The sequence below is a fragment of the Lichenostomus cassidix genome, chromosome 1 (genome assembly GCF_008360975.1).
Source record: "Lichenostomus cassidix isolate B80296 chromosome 1, HeHo_3.0, whole genome shotgun sequence".
Taxonomy (NCBI): Eukaryota; Metazoa; Chordata; class Aves; order Passeriformes; family Meliphagidae; genus Lichenostomus; species Lichenostomus cassidix.
Genome location: NC_139479.1, coordinates 20,784,878 through 20,805,317, shown reverse-complemented (window position 1 = coordinate 20,805,317; position 20,440 = coordinate 20,784,878). Strand labels below are relative to the sequence as shown.

The window sequence follows — 20,440 nt, the reverse complement described above, 5'->3', positions numbered from 1 at the left end:
CTTTTAAAAGACCAGGACAGAAATATTCATTCATAGATTCATTCAGACTAACAAGAAAAATCCAGCATATAGAACAAAGTCCTGCTTTGATTCAACTGAGCCGAAATTTGCATTTTCCTCCTGCAGGAGCAAGAAGGTTTAATGAAGTGTACTCAGCCAGTCCTATCACAAAGAGCACTGTCTAACTGGTGATCTGATTTGGAAATAGAAGAGGCACTCATGGGCAATAAGCACTAATGATTTTATCCACTTGGGGGATACTGACTAAGAACTTTATTAGTGAAAGGAAAATTATAGGGAAGACAAAGTTACGTTTGCATCTGCCTGTGTCAACACACTGCTATCTCACCTAGAGTATCGTGTCTACGTCTGAGCGCAAGAAAGCTGTGGACCTCTTAGAGTGGGTCCAGAGGACGGTCAAGGAGATGAACAGTGGGATGGAGCTACTTTCCCATGAGAACAGGCTGAAAAAGCTGAGGTTGTTTAGGATGGAAAAGAAAAGGTGCAAGAGAGACCTAACTGCACCCTTCCAGTGCCTTAAAGGGCTTATTAAAGGAGGGAGAGCGGGACTTTTTATAAGGACAGAGAGTCACAGGTGATGTTTTTAAACTGAAAGAGGGCAGGTTCAGATTAGCTGTTAGGAAGACATTCATTACTCAGAGGGTGTTGAAGCACTGAAACAGCTAGAGGAGTTGTAGCAGCGCCATCCCTGGAAGTGTTGAAGGATTACCTGCTGGTCATTCTGTTTTTGTTGAAGCCTGGGATATGGTTGGCTTTCTGGGCTGCAAGTGCATATTTTGGCACCTAATGTGGAGCTTCTTGTCAACCAACACCCCCAAGTACTTCTCAGGCCTGCTCTCAATCCATTCTTCATCCAGCCTGCATTTGTGCTTGGGATTGACTTGACCCAGGCACAGGCCTTTGCACTTGGCCCCATTGAACTTGATTAAGTTCTGATGCGCCAAATTCTTGAGCTTGTCCAGCCACCTCTGAGTGGTGTCCCTTTCCTGCAGTGTGTCTACTGCGCCACATCAGTGAACAGAAATGCAAACAATTGACCAAGGAGTTTTCAAAGCAGCAAGGATTTGGAGCAGATTTGCAGGAAAAAAGTTAAAAGACTTGTGTTTGAAGCACAAAGTCAGATTCGTTTTAATTGTTCTCTCGCCCACTTTAAAGCAGTGTTTTACAGCTCAAGCCTGAGCTGAATCCTTGAGTAGTATAAAGACTCCTCACAATAAAAAAGAACCCAGTACTTTGCAATGCAGAGGAGTCACCAGAAATGTTATGCTTTCAGATGTTTCCAAGATCCATTAAAAACACCCTGAAGAATATCTTATGTCAGATGTATGTAATCTCTCTGGCTACTCAATAAAAGGAAAAAACTGTGTGACACATATAAGGATAAAAAAAATCTCAAATCTCTTGAAACTGAGATTTTTCATGTTTGGAATGTGTAAAAAATAGTGGGAATACATTTCTGAAGGAGATGATTATTGAAGTGGTTCAGGAGTTAAGCTGTTATTGTCAAACTTCTCTCCTGCCTACTAGCTGGTATTGTGATTCCATTTTCAAGGTCACAGTAAAGGTAGTCAGTTATGATTCTCTTCAAAGAGTTTTGGCGGAAGATAAATAGCTGTCTCTGATCTTTTGTAGTATATTAATAGGTGAGACACTTCTCCACCTGACAGAAAGCTGTCAATCAAAAGCTGTCAATTTTAGTTGGAAAGAAGAGAATGATGTAGTGCCCTTCCATATAAATTGTTGATTTGATGGCTCTTCCTGAAAGTTAGGTCTTTGTGTGAGTTCAGCAAACAACAGACAAAACAAACTACATAAAACTGGAGTTTTTATGTCTTGAAAATATCATTTGTAATGGAGGCTATTGATACTCACTTTTAGCAAAACAGGTAAGCAGTTAGGAGAATGCAGTATCTCTGTGCCATTAGAACAAGGTAATTTGCATGAAAACTAAATTTTGCTTGCAGTGTTAAAAGTATAAAATAATTTTTGTCATGTTTTACCATAGAATTTGTATATTAATCTCAATTCAGTGAACTGTGTTTAAGGAAAAAGTCAGCAATAATCCTAGGCATTAAAAAATGCAAGTTGTACAACAAAAATCAGCTGCCTTGCAGAAAAGTTCTCTAATGAAAGGTCAGTGTTACATTTATGTATTTATTAAATATGTAACTTTTAAGTATACTTTTTTTTTTAAGTTCAACTGGTGATATTTTCAGCATTTCAAATTGACTCAGAAATCTCCTGTTATTTGTTGCTACAGTTGTGAAAAGTTATGACATGTATGACCTTTCAAATAGCAACAGGCAACTTTGTGGAAAGTGTATCTTTTATGAAAAACATTGTCTTAATTTTTTTAATCAGTATTTTATGATGCAAAATACTTGTAAGTGAATTAACATAATTTTGTATCCAATTTCCACATGAAGAATGTTGTATTTTTTCTGCTGGGGTCCTAAAAAAAAAAAAAAAAGGAGAAATCATTTATGAAGGAAAAATCCCCATCAGAAACACACTTATCAAGTGAGTAATATGGATAAAAATTTCCCATTTTGTGCTTATATACTGCTGTATATGCCAGTAGAGAAGAAAGCTTTAACCATGCAACTTGTGCAAAAAGAGATCCAACCAAAGAGAGAGGAAAAATGGATCATAAATGTACTAGACTAAACTTAATTATTTTTCTTTAGGAGGAAAGTATTGATATCAGATGTATGTCTTTTACTAAAAGACTTTGTTTTCAAGTTACAAAGGTTAGGTTTTATGTTAATTTTAAAGAAGTGTTTTTTCTGAGCATGTCTGTATTGTGCCTCCCCTCTTTAAATGGTGGATGATCAACTGCTTGAGAAAATATATAGTCTCCCTTTGATGTTGACATGAATCACAGGTATTATCCACCACAGATCGGTGAGGAAAAATACGGTAAATAAAAATAAAAATAGTCTGCAATTAGTGGTGTGCTTTAAGGTGAGATCCAGACAAGTTTTGTGGATAGTGCTTTTGTGGTTCAGCTGATATTTACAATATGCATAATGTACTGCAAATGTTGTTAGAGCATATAGCAGTAAATTTGGCTAGTACGGCACAATTTTAAGTAAAGTACTATAAATAATGCATAAGGAGAAGTACTTGTTTGAGCTGTGCTTTCACAGCCTGCTGGAATTGATCATAAATATCGTGTTGACAGATCACATGAACAGCTAAATTTACAGAGAGTCTATTTATTGCACTCTTTCTTTTGTATCTGTTTAGGGAGCAGACTGAAGACAATGGAGACTGTTCATTACTTTGAAAAGAAAAATGTTTGTATCAGTATGTACTTTGAGGTTATGTACAGCCACATGCATACACACACAGAGCTTTAAAAGAAAAGAGATTTGGTCATATTCCTTAGACCAGGATAAAGACCCAGGTTCTCATAATAGTTGATCAGCTTCTCCATGAATTCGTGAGGAAAGCAATTCTGTTTCATGTAGATATGTAACTGAGGATATGTTTTTGAACAGCAATTGTATTCAGGTTTTTAAATATATACTTGTAAAATAAGGAGAGGTATTTTTGGTCAGAAACTGCTAGGTTCCTGTCTTTAAACAAGTCCTATTTCAATACATAAAGCAAATAGTAATTAGTTAAATTTTGTCATTTATTTTTGGTTTCAATTCAGTAAAAGTGTGGCATTTTTACTGGGCATGTGTTTGTTCAGAATTACACTGTCATCAATTACAGTATTCCTTTTCATCTTTTTTTGGTTTTGTTTTGGTGCTTGTTTGTGGGGTCATGGGAAGAACTTTTTTAAACTCTAATGTAGAAAGATTTTTTTTTTTGAAATTTTATTATAAAATATACTAAGGGTTTGTGGTTTTGGTTTGTTTTGTTTTACAGGAACACTGATGCACCATTTCTTCTTGTCCTGTCTTATCTTCATGTCCATACTGCTCTATATGCTTCAGAAAATTTCAAAGGAAAGAGCAAGCATAGTTTATATGGTGATGCAGTGGAGGAAATGGACTGGAGTGTAGGTATGTTGCATGTGCTTCTAACAGCAATGGAGGGAATCCATGATTACTTGTGTTCCTGTTCATCAAATCCAGACCAGCAATTTGTATGTCTACAGTGTATCTGTCATACTTGTCCTTTCTACTTTCATTTAGAAACCACAATAATCTGAGCTTTTGCAATATTTACTTTATTGCCAAATTAATTATGTCCTACAAAAGCCCATTCCCTTCTTTGCCTTTGAAGGTGGTCTACACAGCATGGACTTAGCAGTGATGTGAACATCTAACTGTGGACTTTTGAAGTTCAGTAGTTAAATCCAACCCTCTGAGCTTCTGGGTGCTGTCTGGCCTGTTCAGGTTATCCTTATAAAACAATATGTTAATTCAAAAAGTGACCATATGGTATCAGTATCAAAATATTTTCAAATGAAGTGACAATAATATGCACTGTTGGCAAAAATAATTTGCTAGTTACTTCAATGAGTTCTTCGAATTACTGAAACCATTAAGGTGAGGTCCACTTCAGTTTATGAAGAATAGTCAGAACCAATGGATTTGCCTTTAGAGCTTTCCATTATCTCTGAGGCTGGAGAGCAACTGATCCTTACATCTTTCAACAGCCTTCCTGTATCTCTAGATGTATTGAAGTGTTTCTCTGATTCCAGAGATAATCACCTGTGGAAACAAATAACAATTTATATTTGTAAATAATCATATTGTGGAATAGCAGTTTTTTAAGAGGTAAGATGACTTTACAGTCCTCCTTCCTGAATACCCCAAGTTGACTCTGTTCTCAGTACAAGTCTGTGCAAATTGGCTTTCTTCAAGAAAGATTCCTTACTAAGTTGCTAAAAACAGATATTTAGCTTTGGTACATACATAAATTATGCCAGCATGTGCAGTTAAACATATATTTCTTTGCATATTTTTCATCGAGCAGTCTAGTTGCAGAAACAGTGGGTAAAAGGCAGCACAGCATACTTAGTGATTTGTAATGTATTGATTGCAGTATTTGCAGGATTGGGGAAAACCTTTGTGGGACACTGAGGGGTGCTTAGGAAAGGCTTTCAATGTAGGAAACAACAGAGCAATACTCTTTTGTAAATCAGGTTTTGTAAAGAGAGAGCAGGTTTTATTCCAGTTCTATTAACCCTGAATCTTTACCATGTCTATCAGTGGCCACCAGCATTTGGTCAATTGAGTACTTGCATTAGATAAAAGAATACATGTGTTATCATTCCTGTTTGCATCCACTTTGTAGCATTCTACTGAGCATGAGCTGGTTTTACTGTCTGTGTTTGATTTTACTGTTTCTTTTTCTGTTGTGCAACATTTAGTTTATTCCAGCCTAATTGGTCATTTGCTGCTGCCATTACATTTTGCTGTTTCCTTGCTGCCCCAAAGAGTGTCTCTAGGGTTTAAACAGCAAGCTGGAAAGCAGGGCAGTTGACGTGCTGCTGTTTCAGGTTGTTTAGTGATGCAGAGGTGGTAACAGATTGAAATCCACTGCTCTTTTCCAGAATGACCACAGGCTCTTAGGAGATGTGCCAAACAAAACCAAACTGTAGAACAGAAGTATTCTATTTAAAAAGCTTGGGATAAATCAGAGATACAAACTTAGTAGGGACACTATAGAAATTCAGAGCAAACTTGGAGGAGATACAACATTCCTCATGATCTTTCCTGCTTGTTAAAGGGAGGGACTGCAGAGCTAGCTTAATCAGGAAACAGAAATACAATTGTCATTTACTAGTATAAAAGTAATAACTTTTTTCTTCATTTGTGGTCTGCTTGGTCAGTTTTGCTTATGTCTTGTAAGATTTTGGTGATGAGAGATGGCATATTTGCTCCAGGAAGTAGAAAATAGGTTTAATTCTTCTGTTACTTTCTCTTCCATTATTAGCATGAAGAAAAGTTATGGCTATCATTTCCAAATGAATCTGAAGGAATAATATAGCTTTTCTTTTTTTCAGTTGAAGAGAGTACTTATTTCCATTAACCTCCACTGAAATTCCAGTCTTAATGCATGAGCTATGTCAGAGAAAGTAGATTGATTCACTATAATGCTGATGTCAGTAACCAGTTTGTTCTTGGAAATGCCTCTGAAGGTGTTACAGTAGAAAAGTTAAAAAAAAAAACTTGTCTAGAAAAGATGTAAAATTGAATACTGTAAGCTTTTCAGAAATGGAGGTTTCATCATTGACTAGACAGAAATTAGTATGTATGCATAGATTAATGTAACTTGCAAAAGCAATAAGAACAAAATGGCCCAGATATAACAATATGCTGCAAAAATTTCTAAGTAAAGACAACACAGCATATGAAGAAAAAATGAGTATATAGAAAACTACCTTATAGTACAACGTCAGAAATCTTTGACTTTTGGTAGGAAAAATATATCAAGATTAACTCAGTTTTAAAATGAACTTACAGTGTGTTTTCTGCTGACGGAGACATGTTGTGGTAGACCCTTGGGGATGACTTAAAAGAGTAGAAAAGAGTAGAAGTTGCAAGTAGAAGTTAGAACTGACAAGTACCGGTGATTAAAAAGACATAAATATTGAACTATGAAAAGCATCTGAAATATTATTCCTCATTTCAGAGGTGAGATGGAAATAGAAAGACTTTAGGTGGCATTTTCAAGAGAGAAAGCAATAGCCTTTTTTGTAAGATGGAGAAGTCCACTCAAAACTCAGAATTCTAAATACAAAACAATTCCATTTGCATTCCTTTATTTATTGAGAATCAATACTAAATTGGACAATTATTCAATTGTAATGCAATCTTCATACTAGGAGGAGAAGAGCCCAAAAGACACATGAATAAAATAGTTCTTTGAATATTTCATGTTTGTGACTTGTTAAACCAATACTGAATAGTATGATTACAATCCACGTCAAAAATCCAAAATACAAAGCCTCTTGATAAGCTTTGGGACCATATATGTCTATTGCTTTTGCATACTGATAAGTGTGTAGCAGAGTTCAGTTTTGAAAGTATTCACAGTTACAATGTCACTGCATGTGACATGCCTCAGAGAATTATTCTCTGGCTAATAACATTAATTTTCTTTCAGTGTAGGCTAAGCACCTTATTAATGCTATTAATTATAATTCATATGAGAGCAGATGAAATAATTTTACAGTCTAAAAATGGAAAAAGAAATGATGAATGAATCAATGAATGTGCTATCATCCTTTTCTTCCTTCCTCTCTTCCCTTCTTTCATTCCTTCATTTCTGATTGAGTATAGGAAGAAAAATGGATATGTTCAGAAATTGTTTTTGATGTAAATTGCATTACACTAATTTAATCCAAAACAGATCACTGCAAAGAGTTTTGGAGCCCCCTGTAGACTTGCATGCAAGCTATATGAAGACACACTAATCCAACACCACTTTTGCAAATGGCTGTTTATTGTTCTGTTAGCAGTAGCAGAACTACAGATCAGGTCTTCTTCCTTTGTAGGATAATCTCAACTAAAAGGCTTAGATGTGAAAAAGTCTCAGAAATTGTAGACTGGCACAGGCTAGGTAACTGTAAAGTGGGGGCCTTGTCTGGATATCTTTATTATGTGAATGCCCTGAAAGCTGGAAAAATTTAACTGCCTCTCTGCCATGATATTTTAACTTAGGATCTAGTTAATATTACAAGAAAATATTACAATCATCCGATGTTAGTGAATGGAATGGAATGGAAAGGAAAGGGGAAAGGAAAGGGGAAAGGAAAGGGGAAAGGAAAGAGGAAAGGAAAGGGGAAAGGAAAGGAAAGGGAAGGAAAGGAAAGGAAAGGAAAGGGAAGGAAAGGAAAGGAAAGGAAAGGAAAGGAAAGGAAAGGAAAGGAAAGGAAAGGAAAGGAAAGGAAAGGAAAGGAAAGGAAAGGAAAGGAAAGGAAAGGAAAGGAAAGGAAAGGAAAGGAAAGGAAAGGAAAGGAAAGGAAAGGAAAGGAAAGGAAAGGAAAGGAAAGGAAAGGAAAGGAAAGGAAAGGAAAGGAAAGGAAAGGAAAGGAAAGGAAAGGAAAGGAAAGGAGAAAGGAAAGGGAAAGGAAAGGAAAGGAAAGGAAAGGAAAGGAAAGGAAAGGAAAGGAAAGGAAAGGAAAGGGAAAGGAAAGGAAAGGAAAGGAAAGGAAAGGAAAGGAAAGGAAAGGAAAGGAAAGGAAAGGAAAGGAAAGGAAAGGAAAGGAAAGGAAAGGAAAGGAAAGGAAAGGAAAGGAAAGGAAAGGAAAGGAAAAGGAAAGGAGGAAAGGAAAGGAAAGGAAAGGAAAGGAAAGGGAAAAGAAAGGAAAGGAAGGAAAGGAAAGGGAAGGGAAGGAAGGGAAGGGAAGGGAAGGGAAGGAAGGGAAGGGAAGGGAAGGAAGGGAAGGGAAGGGAAGGGAAGGAAGAAGGGAAGGAAGGAAGGAAAGGAAAGGAAAGGAAAGGAAAGGAAAGGAAAGGAAAGGAAAGGAAAGGAAAGGAAAGGAAAGGAAAGGAAAGGAAAGGAGGAAAGGAAAGGAAAGGAAAGGAAAGGAAAGGAAAGGAAAGGAAAGGAAAGGAAAGGAAAGGAAAGGAAAGGAAAGGAAAGGAAAGGAAAGGGAGACTAGCGCGTTCAGGAGAAAAAGCTGGGAGAGGTGGGACTGAAGCCCTGTTCAGCCTGGAGAAGGGTGTATCTTATTAAGCTATTTAAGTACATGAAGGGAGGGTGCAAAGAGGATGGGCCCAGGCTCTTCTCATTTGTGCCCAGTGACAAGAAGCAACAGGCAAAAAATGAAATGTGAGGTTTTCTGTAAATATCAGGGAAAACTTTTCTACTCTGAGAATGGTCAAACACTAGCACAGGTTACCATAGAGGTGGTGGAGTCTGGAAATGGACCAGGGCTCCCAGTGGCCCTGTTTGAGCAGCAGGCTTGGGCAAGGTAATCTCCAGAGGTTCCTTCCAACATCAATCAGATAGAACCTCCTTAATGAGGAACATTTATGACTTGTTGAAGCATTTGTGATACTCTGCAGCACAACTCTCTGGGGCAATATGTGGCCTATACTGAAATGCAGCAAGGCAGGTGTAAAGTGTACTTCACTGAGGAAGGCCAGCTGGGCTAAAATCTAGTAGGACTAACTAAAAGTCAGACCACTTTTCACACTGTTTTTCTTTGATTCCACTGTTATCAGGATTAAGAATTTTCTACAAGTAAATATCTTCACATAGCATTTTCAAAGAGGAACAGAAGGGCAGAAGCTCCACCAATTCAGCTCCAGACTTATGTGAAAAACATCTAATTTATTTATTTCCTAATGAGATTTCCTAGTGTTGTAAAAGAGATTATATCAATAATATGTTCAGGATTAAGCTGTGGCTCCTAATCTCTATACCACCCAATTGTGAGATGATGATCACTAAATCCTTACATGCCTTTTATCTGATGAATTTGTGCATGTTTAAATGGTTAATATGCTAAGTATGTGAACTTGATCACATCCTCTATGTTTAATCTTTATTCTACTCTGAAATCAAAGGTCTAAGTGAAAACCATTCCAATTTAATATAAACTATTTTTAATGACTCCTGTGGCATTTTTCTCTTTTTTAGTAATATATGTACTTCATTTATAGTTGGAAAGAATGCTTTCAGAAACAAAACAAAAGTTACTTTGGAAAACTGTGATATATTTAGGTGACAGAGAAGTGAATTAGACCCACAAGACCCAGAGGAATTCTTGCTCTGATGAAAGCAGCACAGTCTAATGCACTCAAAAAGCAAAGCGAAAAAGAAGTAATTTTTTTCTCATTTTAAAGGAATTGTTTTAAACTTAGAAGCCTTTAAGCTCTTAAGATTGACTTATTATTTTCAATTACAAAGTAATTAAAATTTAATTTTAATATTTATTTTAAGCTATTCTGGCCTGAATTTACATTCCTAGAGGTTGGGTGTTTGGATTTTTTGGGGGGTTTTGGGTTTTTTTTCCAATACTGAATAGTAACTATACTCCTTCTATTAAACAGCATAGTATAGTTAAACTTCATCAGAAATCAATATTTCTTCTTTTACATGTAATTGTTAGTGGTTGTTATTTTGGATTCTCACATCTTTGTCTCACTTTGCAATGTTTGTATACTTTGAACCTCTATTTTCAAACCTATTCTAAAATGAACAACCTAAAAATGTACTACAAATCTTCTGAGAACTCTGAATTATACTAAAAATCAAAATAAAAATGAATAATAATAACATGAGAGGTAAAAAATGAATAAATGTCAATCGCTGTGGGAAAAAAAATGAATGCGCAATCCTTAATTTTTTTCCAAGAAAAAAGCCTGTACACCAAGATAAGATTTATTTGTCATAGCTTTTCACCTGATGTAGTAATTTGTAACAGTGCAACATTGATTTAAAAGATAAAGAAAGCAGAATGATGCCACATGATCAAAAGTAGCAGATAAGCACTGATCTTATCCAGCTAATATGAATGTGACGTAATATTGGCCAAGTCTGAAAACTTAAAGATAGAAGTAAAAATCTGGAAAGGGATGCCTGATGCTGATGGTGCATTCCTGGACCTTGCATTTCTGAATGTGTACTGGTATACGTCTCGAATCTGTAAGGTTTAATGTTGAGCTGGTTTAGTTATCATAAAAGATGTTCAGCCAGCACCTCTGAGGAAGAAGGTATTCAGCCAATACAGACACTCTGTGACTAGGATAGAGATTTCTCACCCTGTCTTGCCATTCTGCTCTTATCCTAGCATTAAGAGATTTTTTCTTCAGCTAAGACAGTAGTTAAGCTCTTGAAGCATATTCACTCTTTAGGTCATATCTGGGAAAATTGTCAATATGAGTGTAGATTAAAGACGTTTGTGGTTCTGCCTTTTATGATATGGATGCTTTCCAGTTACAATCTGTTCTAAAACCCAAACCCATTTCATATGTCACTAAGCAGCAATGACTTTCAGTCACTACTGAATGGGACCAAATTTAAGAAGTGACTAAGTGATGAAAGACTCCCATTTCCACAATGATAACCCTCCTGATCTACCTAATCCACCTTGAGTACAGCTTCCTTTTTCTATATCACATCTTTGTACACAGCAAAGCTCCTTCTCAGAATGTTATTTACAAGATTACAAGGCACATCTTAAGCAGCCATTTCAGTAGCACTTTTTAATCAGTCAGGTTCAAATAATGTCTTAGTACTCCATGATGGAAAAATTCTGAGTAATGCAGTTTGTGGTAGTAGTGCTGTGTGGTTCAAAATTTGCTGCCAGCTGCTGAAGAGATTTCATTTGCATCTGATATTGCAGAAGTTAAATTGTCAGCACAAGATATATGACAGTGCAGTGTGCATTTTTCTTTACAAAAATGTAATCATGTAACGTTCAAGAATTTAAAGGCTTTCTGTTTGTTATGAAGCTCTTAAAAGTTGATCTAATACAAAACCAGTGAAATGTCATCTAACATTGTGTTAGATGAAAATGCTGTAATTGGTGATAAAATTTTTTTTAAAAAATTAGCATTACTCTTAGACAAGCTAATTTCCATTAGTAAGAGAAAGCTCAAAGCTTGTTTTACATAAAGTGGAGATAGAGAATCCTGATGACTCCAAGCAATGAATATGTATCCAAGGAGGATAGGAAGTTCTCAGATGAAATGTCCTACCAACCTTTTCTTTAACCTTTGTCCCTGAAATTTATTTTTACATATAAATGGTGTGGTTGGATTTTGCTCCTTGCTTAAGGTGGGTAGGGAAAACCATATCAGTGGGATTAAGAACACAGCAAAGATTTAAGCCAAAGTTAACTACAGCAATACAATGATTTCTATGCATTTTCAGATGAAGTTTGCAATGAGGAAAGAGAATGGGGCTAACTTTATTGAAATTGTAAATAATCTCCAAAATACAGAGTGGAAAAACAAATTTAAGGAAGCTGTTAAAGGCCTTGCTTGTTGAGTGCCTTTGCATAGCAACCTTTTTAGCACAGGTACTGTTAAGCTTTTAAGAGAAATTACATTTCCACTGTCCTAGAAAAACTCCACAGGAATTTAGTAAGTCAGTCATCCAGAAGAAGGGATCAGGGTGATAGACTTCACTTGCTTTGGCAAAAGTGTCACTGCTGTCAACCTTTAACCTTCAGCCCTGAATCAGGAACATGATTTTTGCCATCCTATTTCTTCAGTAGTTGGACACTGAAAACATATCTGTGTAGGTATTTATAGAGCTTGTAATCATGGTTTTAAAAAGACTATGGCCAAGCTAGTAGAGGAAGGATGTTGCTGGTAGTAGTTGCATCTCTATGAAAGAAGCCTAAACATGAAACTAAGGAACAGAGAAACTGAAAATGTCAAGGATTTTTAATCTGAGTGTTTAGACCTTCTCATCCATGCCTCTTCCTTGTACCTTAAGATAGTTTTGTAGTGGACTATCCAGTACCTTAATATAGCTGATACATCCCATAAATTCACACAAACATGCAGAAGGCGTGAGTGAATATTGTAAGACTATGAAGTCAAAGTACTCAAAGATAGAAAAAATCAATCTTCCTGTGCTTGTGTCTTATGGCACAGTTTTTTAGCATATGTTTACATGCCATTTCTTTTCCCATTGGAATCCTATCTCCTCATCACAGAGTGCCTTCTTAATGAGCAGCTTCACAACAGTAGGTGAACTCCTCATTTTTAAACATGAATTCTAATGTTTTATTTAATACATGCTATTGAAGTTCTGTTTTGAAGACAGATTCTTTGACATCTCTCATCTTTTCTGTGTCAGTACTTTGCTACAGTGTATAACAGATTTGCAAATAAGCATTTTCACAAAGTCTTTGTAAGATAGGTGAATCTCATTAATCTGTTTCCCAGAAGAAAAACTGAGACACAGAGATGATGTTCAGTTTTACCTGCTGAGATATAACTGTTGCTAGTCACCCACTAATCCAGATCTGGATCTATAGTAAAGCATTAGGACTTTTATTCAGATGGCATGGGATTTGGGAAGGAGGAAAGATAAGTAATTTCTTTTTTCACAGTCTTGATCCATGTTGGAGGATGGAAATGGTTGGAATGTGCACCTGGATTCAGGAACTTAGGTTTTCTTCTGGTCCTGGTGACTAAGTGGTATTTTTAAAGGATAATTAAACATCTTTGCCAACATATGAACTATGATGATATGAACAGTTTCTGTGATGACTCAGGAAATGTCTTCCAGCCTTTTACCATTTTTTCATAGCTGGCTGCATATAAATTAGTTGTAGAAAAAACCCTAAAACTAATCATGTGCATTTCAGTTTCAGTGATTATACTGAGAATACTAGAGATTCTTCTAAAATAATCTGTGATGTTTTTTGGAGAGAGACATGAAACTTTTTCATGCTTCTTTTGAAACCTATATTGTTTTGAGACTACTGCTTAAAAAAAGGTGAATTAAGTCTGAGTGAAAGCAGTAATCATACAGTAAAGCTTATGGCAATATTGTTTCTGTATTGTTCATCAACAGACTGGTTTCTATTAGTGAATTTCCATGCAGAAATTTCACACTGCTGAGTAACAAGGCTCAAATTCCAGGTGGTAATAAGCTTTTATTGATGAGGTTGGTAGAACTGCCTTTTTATTGACTCTGGCTGGTAATTTTTCAATGGGACATTTGACTGCTAAAACAACCACATTATATAACAGGTAGGGCGGTAATACTACTAAAGACCATTCTTTTTCTAAAATAACCGGTTGTTTATATTGCATTAAAGAAAGCTTTTTCTTGCTTTCTTTATCATAATGAAATATAATAATGAAATATATTAATGAGATAAATAATGACTTTTTAAGAGCTAGGGAAAGGAGAAATGATGCAATGATTAGTGAAAGGCATGCTGGTAAAGTGGTAATTTTGCTCTGCAGCTTTTCCCTCTCACCATTTGATTTTAAAAAAGTGCATTTATATTTCAATTAGGGTGCTGTTTAAGAAAAATTGGTGGTGAATCTTTATTTTTCTTTCCTATCATTCTTTTTGAGTACTCATGTTTGCAGGGCAAACATTGTATGTTTCATTTAGTGTACTCAGGGTACTTATTACTAGTTTGAATTCTTTCTTTCTGTTATTGCTTTCTTTTGGCTTTGTATACATACTTCTATTTTTAAATCATTCTCTCTTCCTTTGAAACTTTCTTTATAACATTTCCGCATGAAGAGCACATTGCAGTAACCCTGAGAACACTGAACTGATTTTATGTTACAGTAGTAAGCTCAATATCCAAAGGAACACTTGACCCCTAAGGGCTGAATTGCTTACTTGGGATGAGGAAAAAAAGACTCCAGGGTAATCAAATTCTTGCCTTACACCAGCATGAAGTTATATTCCACAGCTTCAGTGCATCTTCCAGCCTTGTGATGCCACAGGAGGGGAGGCAGAGCACCCTTCTCTCCCTTATCTCCTTTTTCCTAACCAGCTTCCAGAGAAAACAGAAAGAAGGAGAAAGATGAGGAGAAGAATCTTCCTTTTTCAGCAAGTGCTCTTTTAGCAAACTACTGGATGGACTCATCTATATTGTCACACTTATTTTGCCTACAATTAAGTGTGATTAACTTGGGTCCTTCAGTTTACATGGTTTTATAATACTGTTGCCATTTCTCTCTTAGGAGGATAAAGGATTTTGGCTCTTTAGGCTATTGTATCTCAGTGGCTGAGATAGTTGGAGATTAGAATTTGAGTTTACTTTCCATTGTGAATTAAACTAGAATTTTAAAACAAAGCAGGAAACAAGAAATAATACAAATGTAAATGCACTTTAATCTTAAACAATGGCCCAGAAAGGCATTATGAATTTTGTCTTCCTACAGATCCCAAAATAGCTTAATGCCAGATGTTTGAAAGAAATTAATAGCTCAGGATACCTCAGTGTTTCTAGTAAAGTCAAGGAAGATACTAGTTGTGTTAATGTGAAAAGTATAGCCAATGCATAGTATTTCAATGTATAGTATATCACTGAGGAAAATGTAGCAAAGTGCTTCTAATCCAGAGTTCAGTTGATTCTAACATCAGGAAATCCCAGAGCATACATTAAGCAAGTATTAAATGAATACTTTTTTATTATTTGTCTATAATTCAAACACATACAATTTATCCTTTCAATTTGACAAATGCAAAATTGGACATGAGCCAATAGTGTGATTTTGTGGCCCAGAAAGTCAAACATGTGCTGCATCTAAAGTAGCGTGGCCAGCAGGTCAAGGGCAGTGAATCTGCCCCACTACTCTGCACTTGGTAGATCCCACCAGGAGTGCTGCATCCAGCTTTTGTGTCCTCAGCACAGGAAAAATATGGGCCTCAGAGCTGGCCCAGAGGAGGTCCCTGAAGATGATCAGAGGGCTGGAGCATCTCTCCTACGAAGACAGACTGAGAGAGCTGGGCTTATTCAGCCTGGAGAAGAGAAGTCTTTAGAGAGACCTTATTGCAGCCCTTCAATATATAAAGGGGAATAAATTATAAGAAAGACAGGAGAAAGACTTGTTACCAGCACTTGTAGTGAAAGAGCAAGGAACAAAAGATTTAAACAGCAAAAGAGGATATTTAGTTTGGGCATTGGGAAGAAATTTTAGATAATGAGGATGGTCAGGCACTGGAACAGGTTGCCTGGAAAAGTTGTGGATGCTGCATCACTGGAAGTGTTCAAAGCCAGATTCTGAGTAACCTGATCTAGTGACAGATGTTCCTGCCTATGCCAGGGAAGTTGGACTATCTGATCTTTGAAGGCCCCTTCCAGACCGGTGTCGGGACAGAGTGACATGTAATGTTACCAGTGCATGCTACAGACCAAGGTTTGACCATCTTAGGGTGTTATGAGGAAAGTGCTGCTATGATGGGTGATGGCTATTTTACTAATATTTTTTAAATAAGGCACAAAATTGGCAGTTGTCCTTTAAAAAAAAAAAAAAGCCTAAAACCTTTCTACAGGACATATCCTAAATATTCTTGCCTATTTAGAGCTGAGGTAGTCAAGCTCCATATTGCAAATTTCTCAGTCCAACTTTTGTGTGATTCTGCTGTAGTTTGCCAGTCTACTTGTGCAATAACCCCCAGGTGCTGCTCATAAAAAATAGATGGCCTAGTTAAAGAGAGCTTTGAGGACCTTCTTGGCAAAAGTACCAGACAATAATATCACATTTACCTCTCAGAATGTAAACTGATTTTTGATGAGACATTTAATTACTTCCCTTGTTCTGTACGAACTTTAGGAATACATAGCAAAAGAGTAGAAAATAATTGTTTTAAATAGGAAGCACCAGTCTATTAAATACACTGTCAGGAACTGTATGCAAATGCTCTATCCTACTGTTACCATATTTATTTGTTGAATCTTGATAACAGAGTCAGTTCCTATGTATAGCCACCCATACTTGTCCAGTGCTATTACAGTCTATTACAGAGCTATCCACGTGAAATATGAAAATTCCAAACCTTTCCTGTTCAAAGACGTCTGTTTATATGCAACTTCTTAAATTTGATTTTACAGGTTCAGAAATGATTAGTTTATAAATAATGCATTAATAGGGAAGAACCTCTACTTGCCTCTGTATCTACAAAAACTATGCTATTCCCATAAGTAAGAAATGTGCTGGTTGGGGCCTTCAAGTGGTTATTTGCCATCTGTTATTTAGAGAGTTTACCTTGGCAATAACTCCTCTCTTCCCCAAAGGGTGTATAATTACAGTTAGACTAATTTGTTCCATGTATAGATGTAAATATTTCAGCTGGTCTGTGGTGTTTCTGTGTGAATGAACCTTCCTCATCTCAATTTTAGCCTTCAGATTATCCTAAAAAAACATATCTCATTGTGGTCCTTATATTCAAGGCAGAGCCCTTCCAGAAATATGCCTTGCCTTCACACAGGAAAAATGTACTCGTCCATTTTTTTAACTTCTCATTACAAACAAAATTACATATAACATTCATAGTGTTAAACATTTCTAAACTCAGATTAATTAGTAATTTCACATGTAACACACCCACTTGTTTTATTATTATATGAGTGAAAATTAGAGAAAAAGCAAAGAAATGAGCCTAATGAGCTAAGGGCCCTCTCCAATCTCATGACTCCACCATGTCTTAGGGGAATCAAATACATCTTGGCTTAAGCAGAGTCTTCAAGTATTTCCAAACCAAATTAAAACAAGAATGACGTACTTCTCTTTTCAGGCCTCAGACCAGAAAATGTAGATTATTTTTTCCTTGTAGGCATCTGCAGTGTTACTGAATACTACTCTAAAATTTCAACAAAAACTCTTTCTGAATAGGCTGTGAATACTTTTACAAGAGCACTTAGATGAATTAAGGAATCAAAGTGTCATTTCATAAAATGGAGAATAATCTTTTTGAGTTAGTATTCCATCATCAGTGAGGATGACCTGAAAAATTATTTGACTTCCCTTTAGAGAAGTTCCTCTGTAGTTTAAGTCACCATATATTTGTCACATTTAATACACATACCTATACCGGGGAAAAAAAACCAAACAAATCATAATTTGTGGCTCTCCATTTATTTGTTTGTTTGTTTGTTTTCCTAAATTCTGAATGTCATCTAGAGAAGACATAGTGGAGTCTACATTCCTTAGTGGAAAAGTCCCTTGAAACAATTTTCACAGTCAGGTTTGCTTTCTTATTGGTAGTAACAGTGTCTGTACAGAGATTCATTAACAGGTAACATGTTTTGGAGATGGTGATTTCACAGTAGGCTTTGAATGCCTAGTAGCACTGAGGCACAAAAGCTACTGAGTTTTCCAAAAGCAGTTAGAGAAGTAGGTGAATTAGCAAGTGTGCATGGCGATCCTCATGTCAAGGAGAAAAAAAAGGTGTCTTGTGTACTGGGGGTGAGTTAATTCACATCTACTTTCATGTTAGATTAGATTTGCACAATCAAAATCAAAAAAGGAGGAAATTAAATTTATTAGGATTTCATGAGGTATAATAATTCAATCTTGATAAAACTCCTCTTAACTTATGTTATGTAATTTATAGCAAATGTTTAAAACTTGCTTCCAAATTCAGTGAAGATTAAAAAATTTGGCTGCTGAAAGACAATAAATGCTTATGCTCTAATGTCATCCAATTTTATCACAGTGTGAATTTTACTTAATAAAAGTTATAAAAATGAAACAAACAACTGGCAAATACTTTGAAGTGTTCAGAAAAGTGCAGAGGATTAAAATGGGGGGTTAAATTATTTGCCCTCCTTTAAATTCTTCATAATTCTTTAATCTGGCAAAATGTTGTCATTATGTATTTGGATCTAGGACCGTATACATATTCAGTTTAAAACTTAGTCTGACATTAATAAATATTTAAACTTTTGAAGACCTAGAGAAGAGCTTCTTTTATCACTCCACATTTATTCAATCAATCATAATTGGCATATATTGGAATGATCAAATAGCTGAAGCCTTAACTTCACCTGACAGTCTAATTCAAAACTGAATGGCATCCCTTAGTTGTCACTACAGTTTGCCAAGGTCACATCTAGAGAAATCCCTTTCATAATTTGGAAAAAAACGTGGGAGACCTCAAACTGGAAAATGAGACAATCTCTTTTTCATTATGCATCTTAGTTGTATGTGTGAAATGGCATCTTAGATGTGTGCAGAATGAAGATGTAAATTTACCCAAAAAGTTATCACAGATGTCATGCAAAATGCAAATGCAATGGACCCTCCTAAAATTGCATGACCATCTCTCATATTTTAGCATTTTAAGCAGGCTAAAAGTTGAGATTTACATTAGAAATACATAGACTTATGTTCAACAGATGTAAGGTCTAAATGTGAATTTCAAGCAATGCATTTATTAGCTAATTTAAATACTAATAATGAAATAGCCACTGATTAGTTATACTTTTTGACCTGTAATAATTCATCATTATTGTTGTAGTACAGGAATCTTTTCCATCCTGGATGGTCTATATTGCTGCTATACTAACAGGTCTTCAGACATCTTAAATCTGTGCTTTATTATCCACATGTATTTATACATATCTAAAATATCATTCAAACTTTCACATTTAAAAATAATTTGAACCTATATGAATAAGAAAAATAAGAGATGTGGTACTCATATCTAGGAAAAACCTTACACATAAGTCAAAATTTGGTTGATTTATTCAAAGCTGCTAAGCAGTGTGCATTCATAATCTGCTGTGCACTGTGCTGAAAATTTATCCTGAGGGTCTGAAAGACACATTATACTTATAAAACTGTATAAACAGTCACAAGTGAATTGCATGTTTTCAGCTACATGGCAATCCAAATCCAAACAAAAAGCAAGTTCACACTAATAGCTTAGCTGACTCCACACCAAAGTTGCTTTGTTTTTTTTGTTTAAAAGACAAAACCCTTTTCTAAGCACTTCCACTGATTTACTGGTCTCACTTTGAGTCTATGGGAATCTGACAGGAAAGTGTTTGATGTTCTATAGACTTATCTGATTTCTATAGACTATAGACTTATCTGATTTCTGGTGTAGGAAGTTACATCTGGGGCAATTGTCTTACCTTCACTTTGAAAAGAAATCGGCATTTTTGGGGCCAAATTCTTAGGGTAGGTGAGCTGCATATGAAAATTCATTCTTTTTGCATTATTGACCTTCAAAAATATTTATAGTAACTATGTTGGATGTAGATGTGTACATTGTATGTAAATCCCACCCTCTGTGAATCTAAAGCTTGCACAGGTGGATCTGGCTGCACCAGAGTTTCAGTGGAGGATCCATCGATCCTACTATGTTTAAAATTGCCAACAGTGGCAGGTCTGAACTGTCTTCTGAGCTGGAAAAAGACTGTCAGCACACAGGCAGAAACAGGAAACCCACTTCAGACCTGCTCTACTGTCATCCCTGACTGAAAGCCCATCCGTAGTATGAGTGCCTTAGTTGCATTCCCAGAATTTGTCCTTGGGTTTAGACTTCGAAAGAAATCCAGGTCACAAAATTCAAGAGGGCTTTGCTATGGAAACATAAATATGTTAACTGTCCATGATTGGATTTACTGTAAACATGCGCTCCTGTTATGAATTAAAACACTAATATAGATGTGTTTTTTCAGAACCAGATGCTACTCTTTTGCAGAATGTCCTGTTGACATTGAAGAGCTTACTAACCTATCATAGAAGGAGCTTAGCGTGTTTGAGACTCCAACTTTGTACTTTTGGATCCATGGTGTAACTTTAGAAATAGTTTTCTAGTACTACTGATTCAGGGCTTTGTACTGAATGTACACTCTGCTTTCTTCCTGCAGGAATTATACCTTTTGTAATTAGTTATGCATCTATTTTCTGTACTGGTCAAAGAGTTGTATTACCTAATATTTACTCTCACCTTTGAGGCTCATACGCTAATGTCCTTCTTATGAAAATCACTTGTCTTCTTAGGTGCATGTGTTCTGTTGACTGGCTAGAAAATGTGCCATAGCAAATCCTAATGCTTT

At 36.0% G+C, this 20,440-nt stretch overlaps 1 protein-coding gene across 7 annotated transcripts in view; it reads left to right on the top strand.

The window, feature by feature from the left end:
* The window catches only part of STS (steroid sulfatase), a 107,330-nt gene that overhangs the window by 41,920 nt on the left and 44,970 nt on the right, over positions 1 to 20,440 (top strand). For all 7 annotated transcript variants that reach the window (XM_085052602.1, XM_085052582.1, XM_085052562.1 and 4 more), the window contains one exon: positions 3,901 to 4,037. In XM_085052602.1, the coding sequence (XP_084908728.1) occupies positions 3,901 to 4,037 (137 nt within the window). The remainder of the gene's footprint in view (positions 1 to 3,900; positions 4,038 to 20,440) is intronic.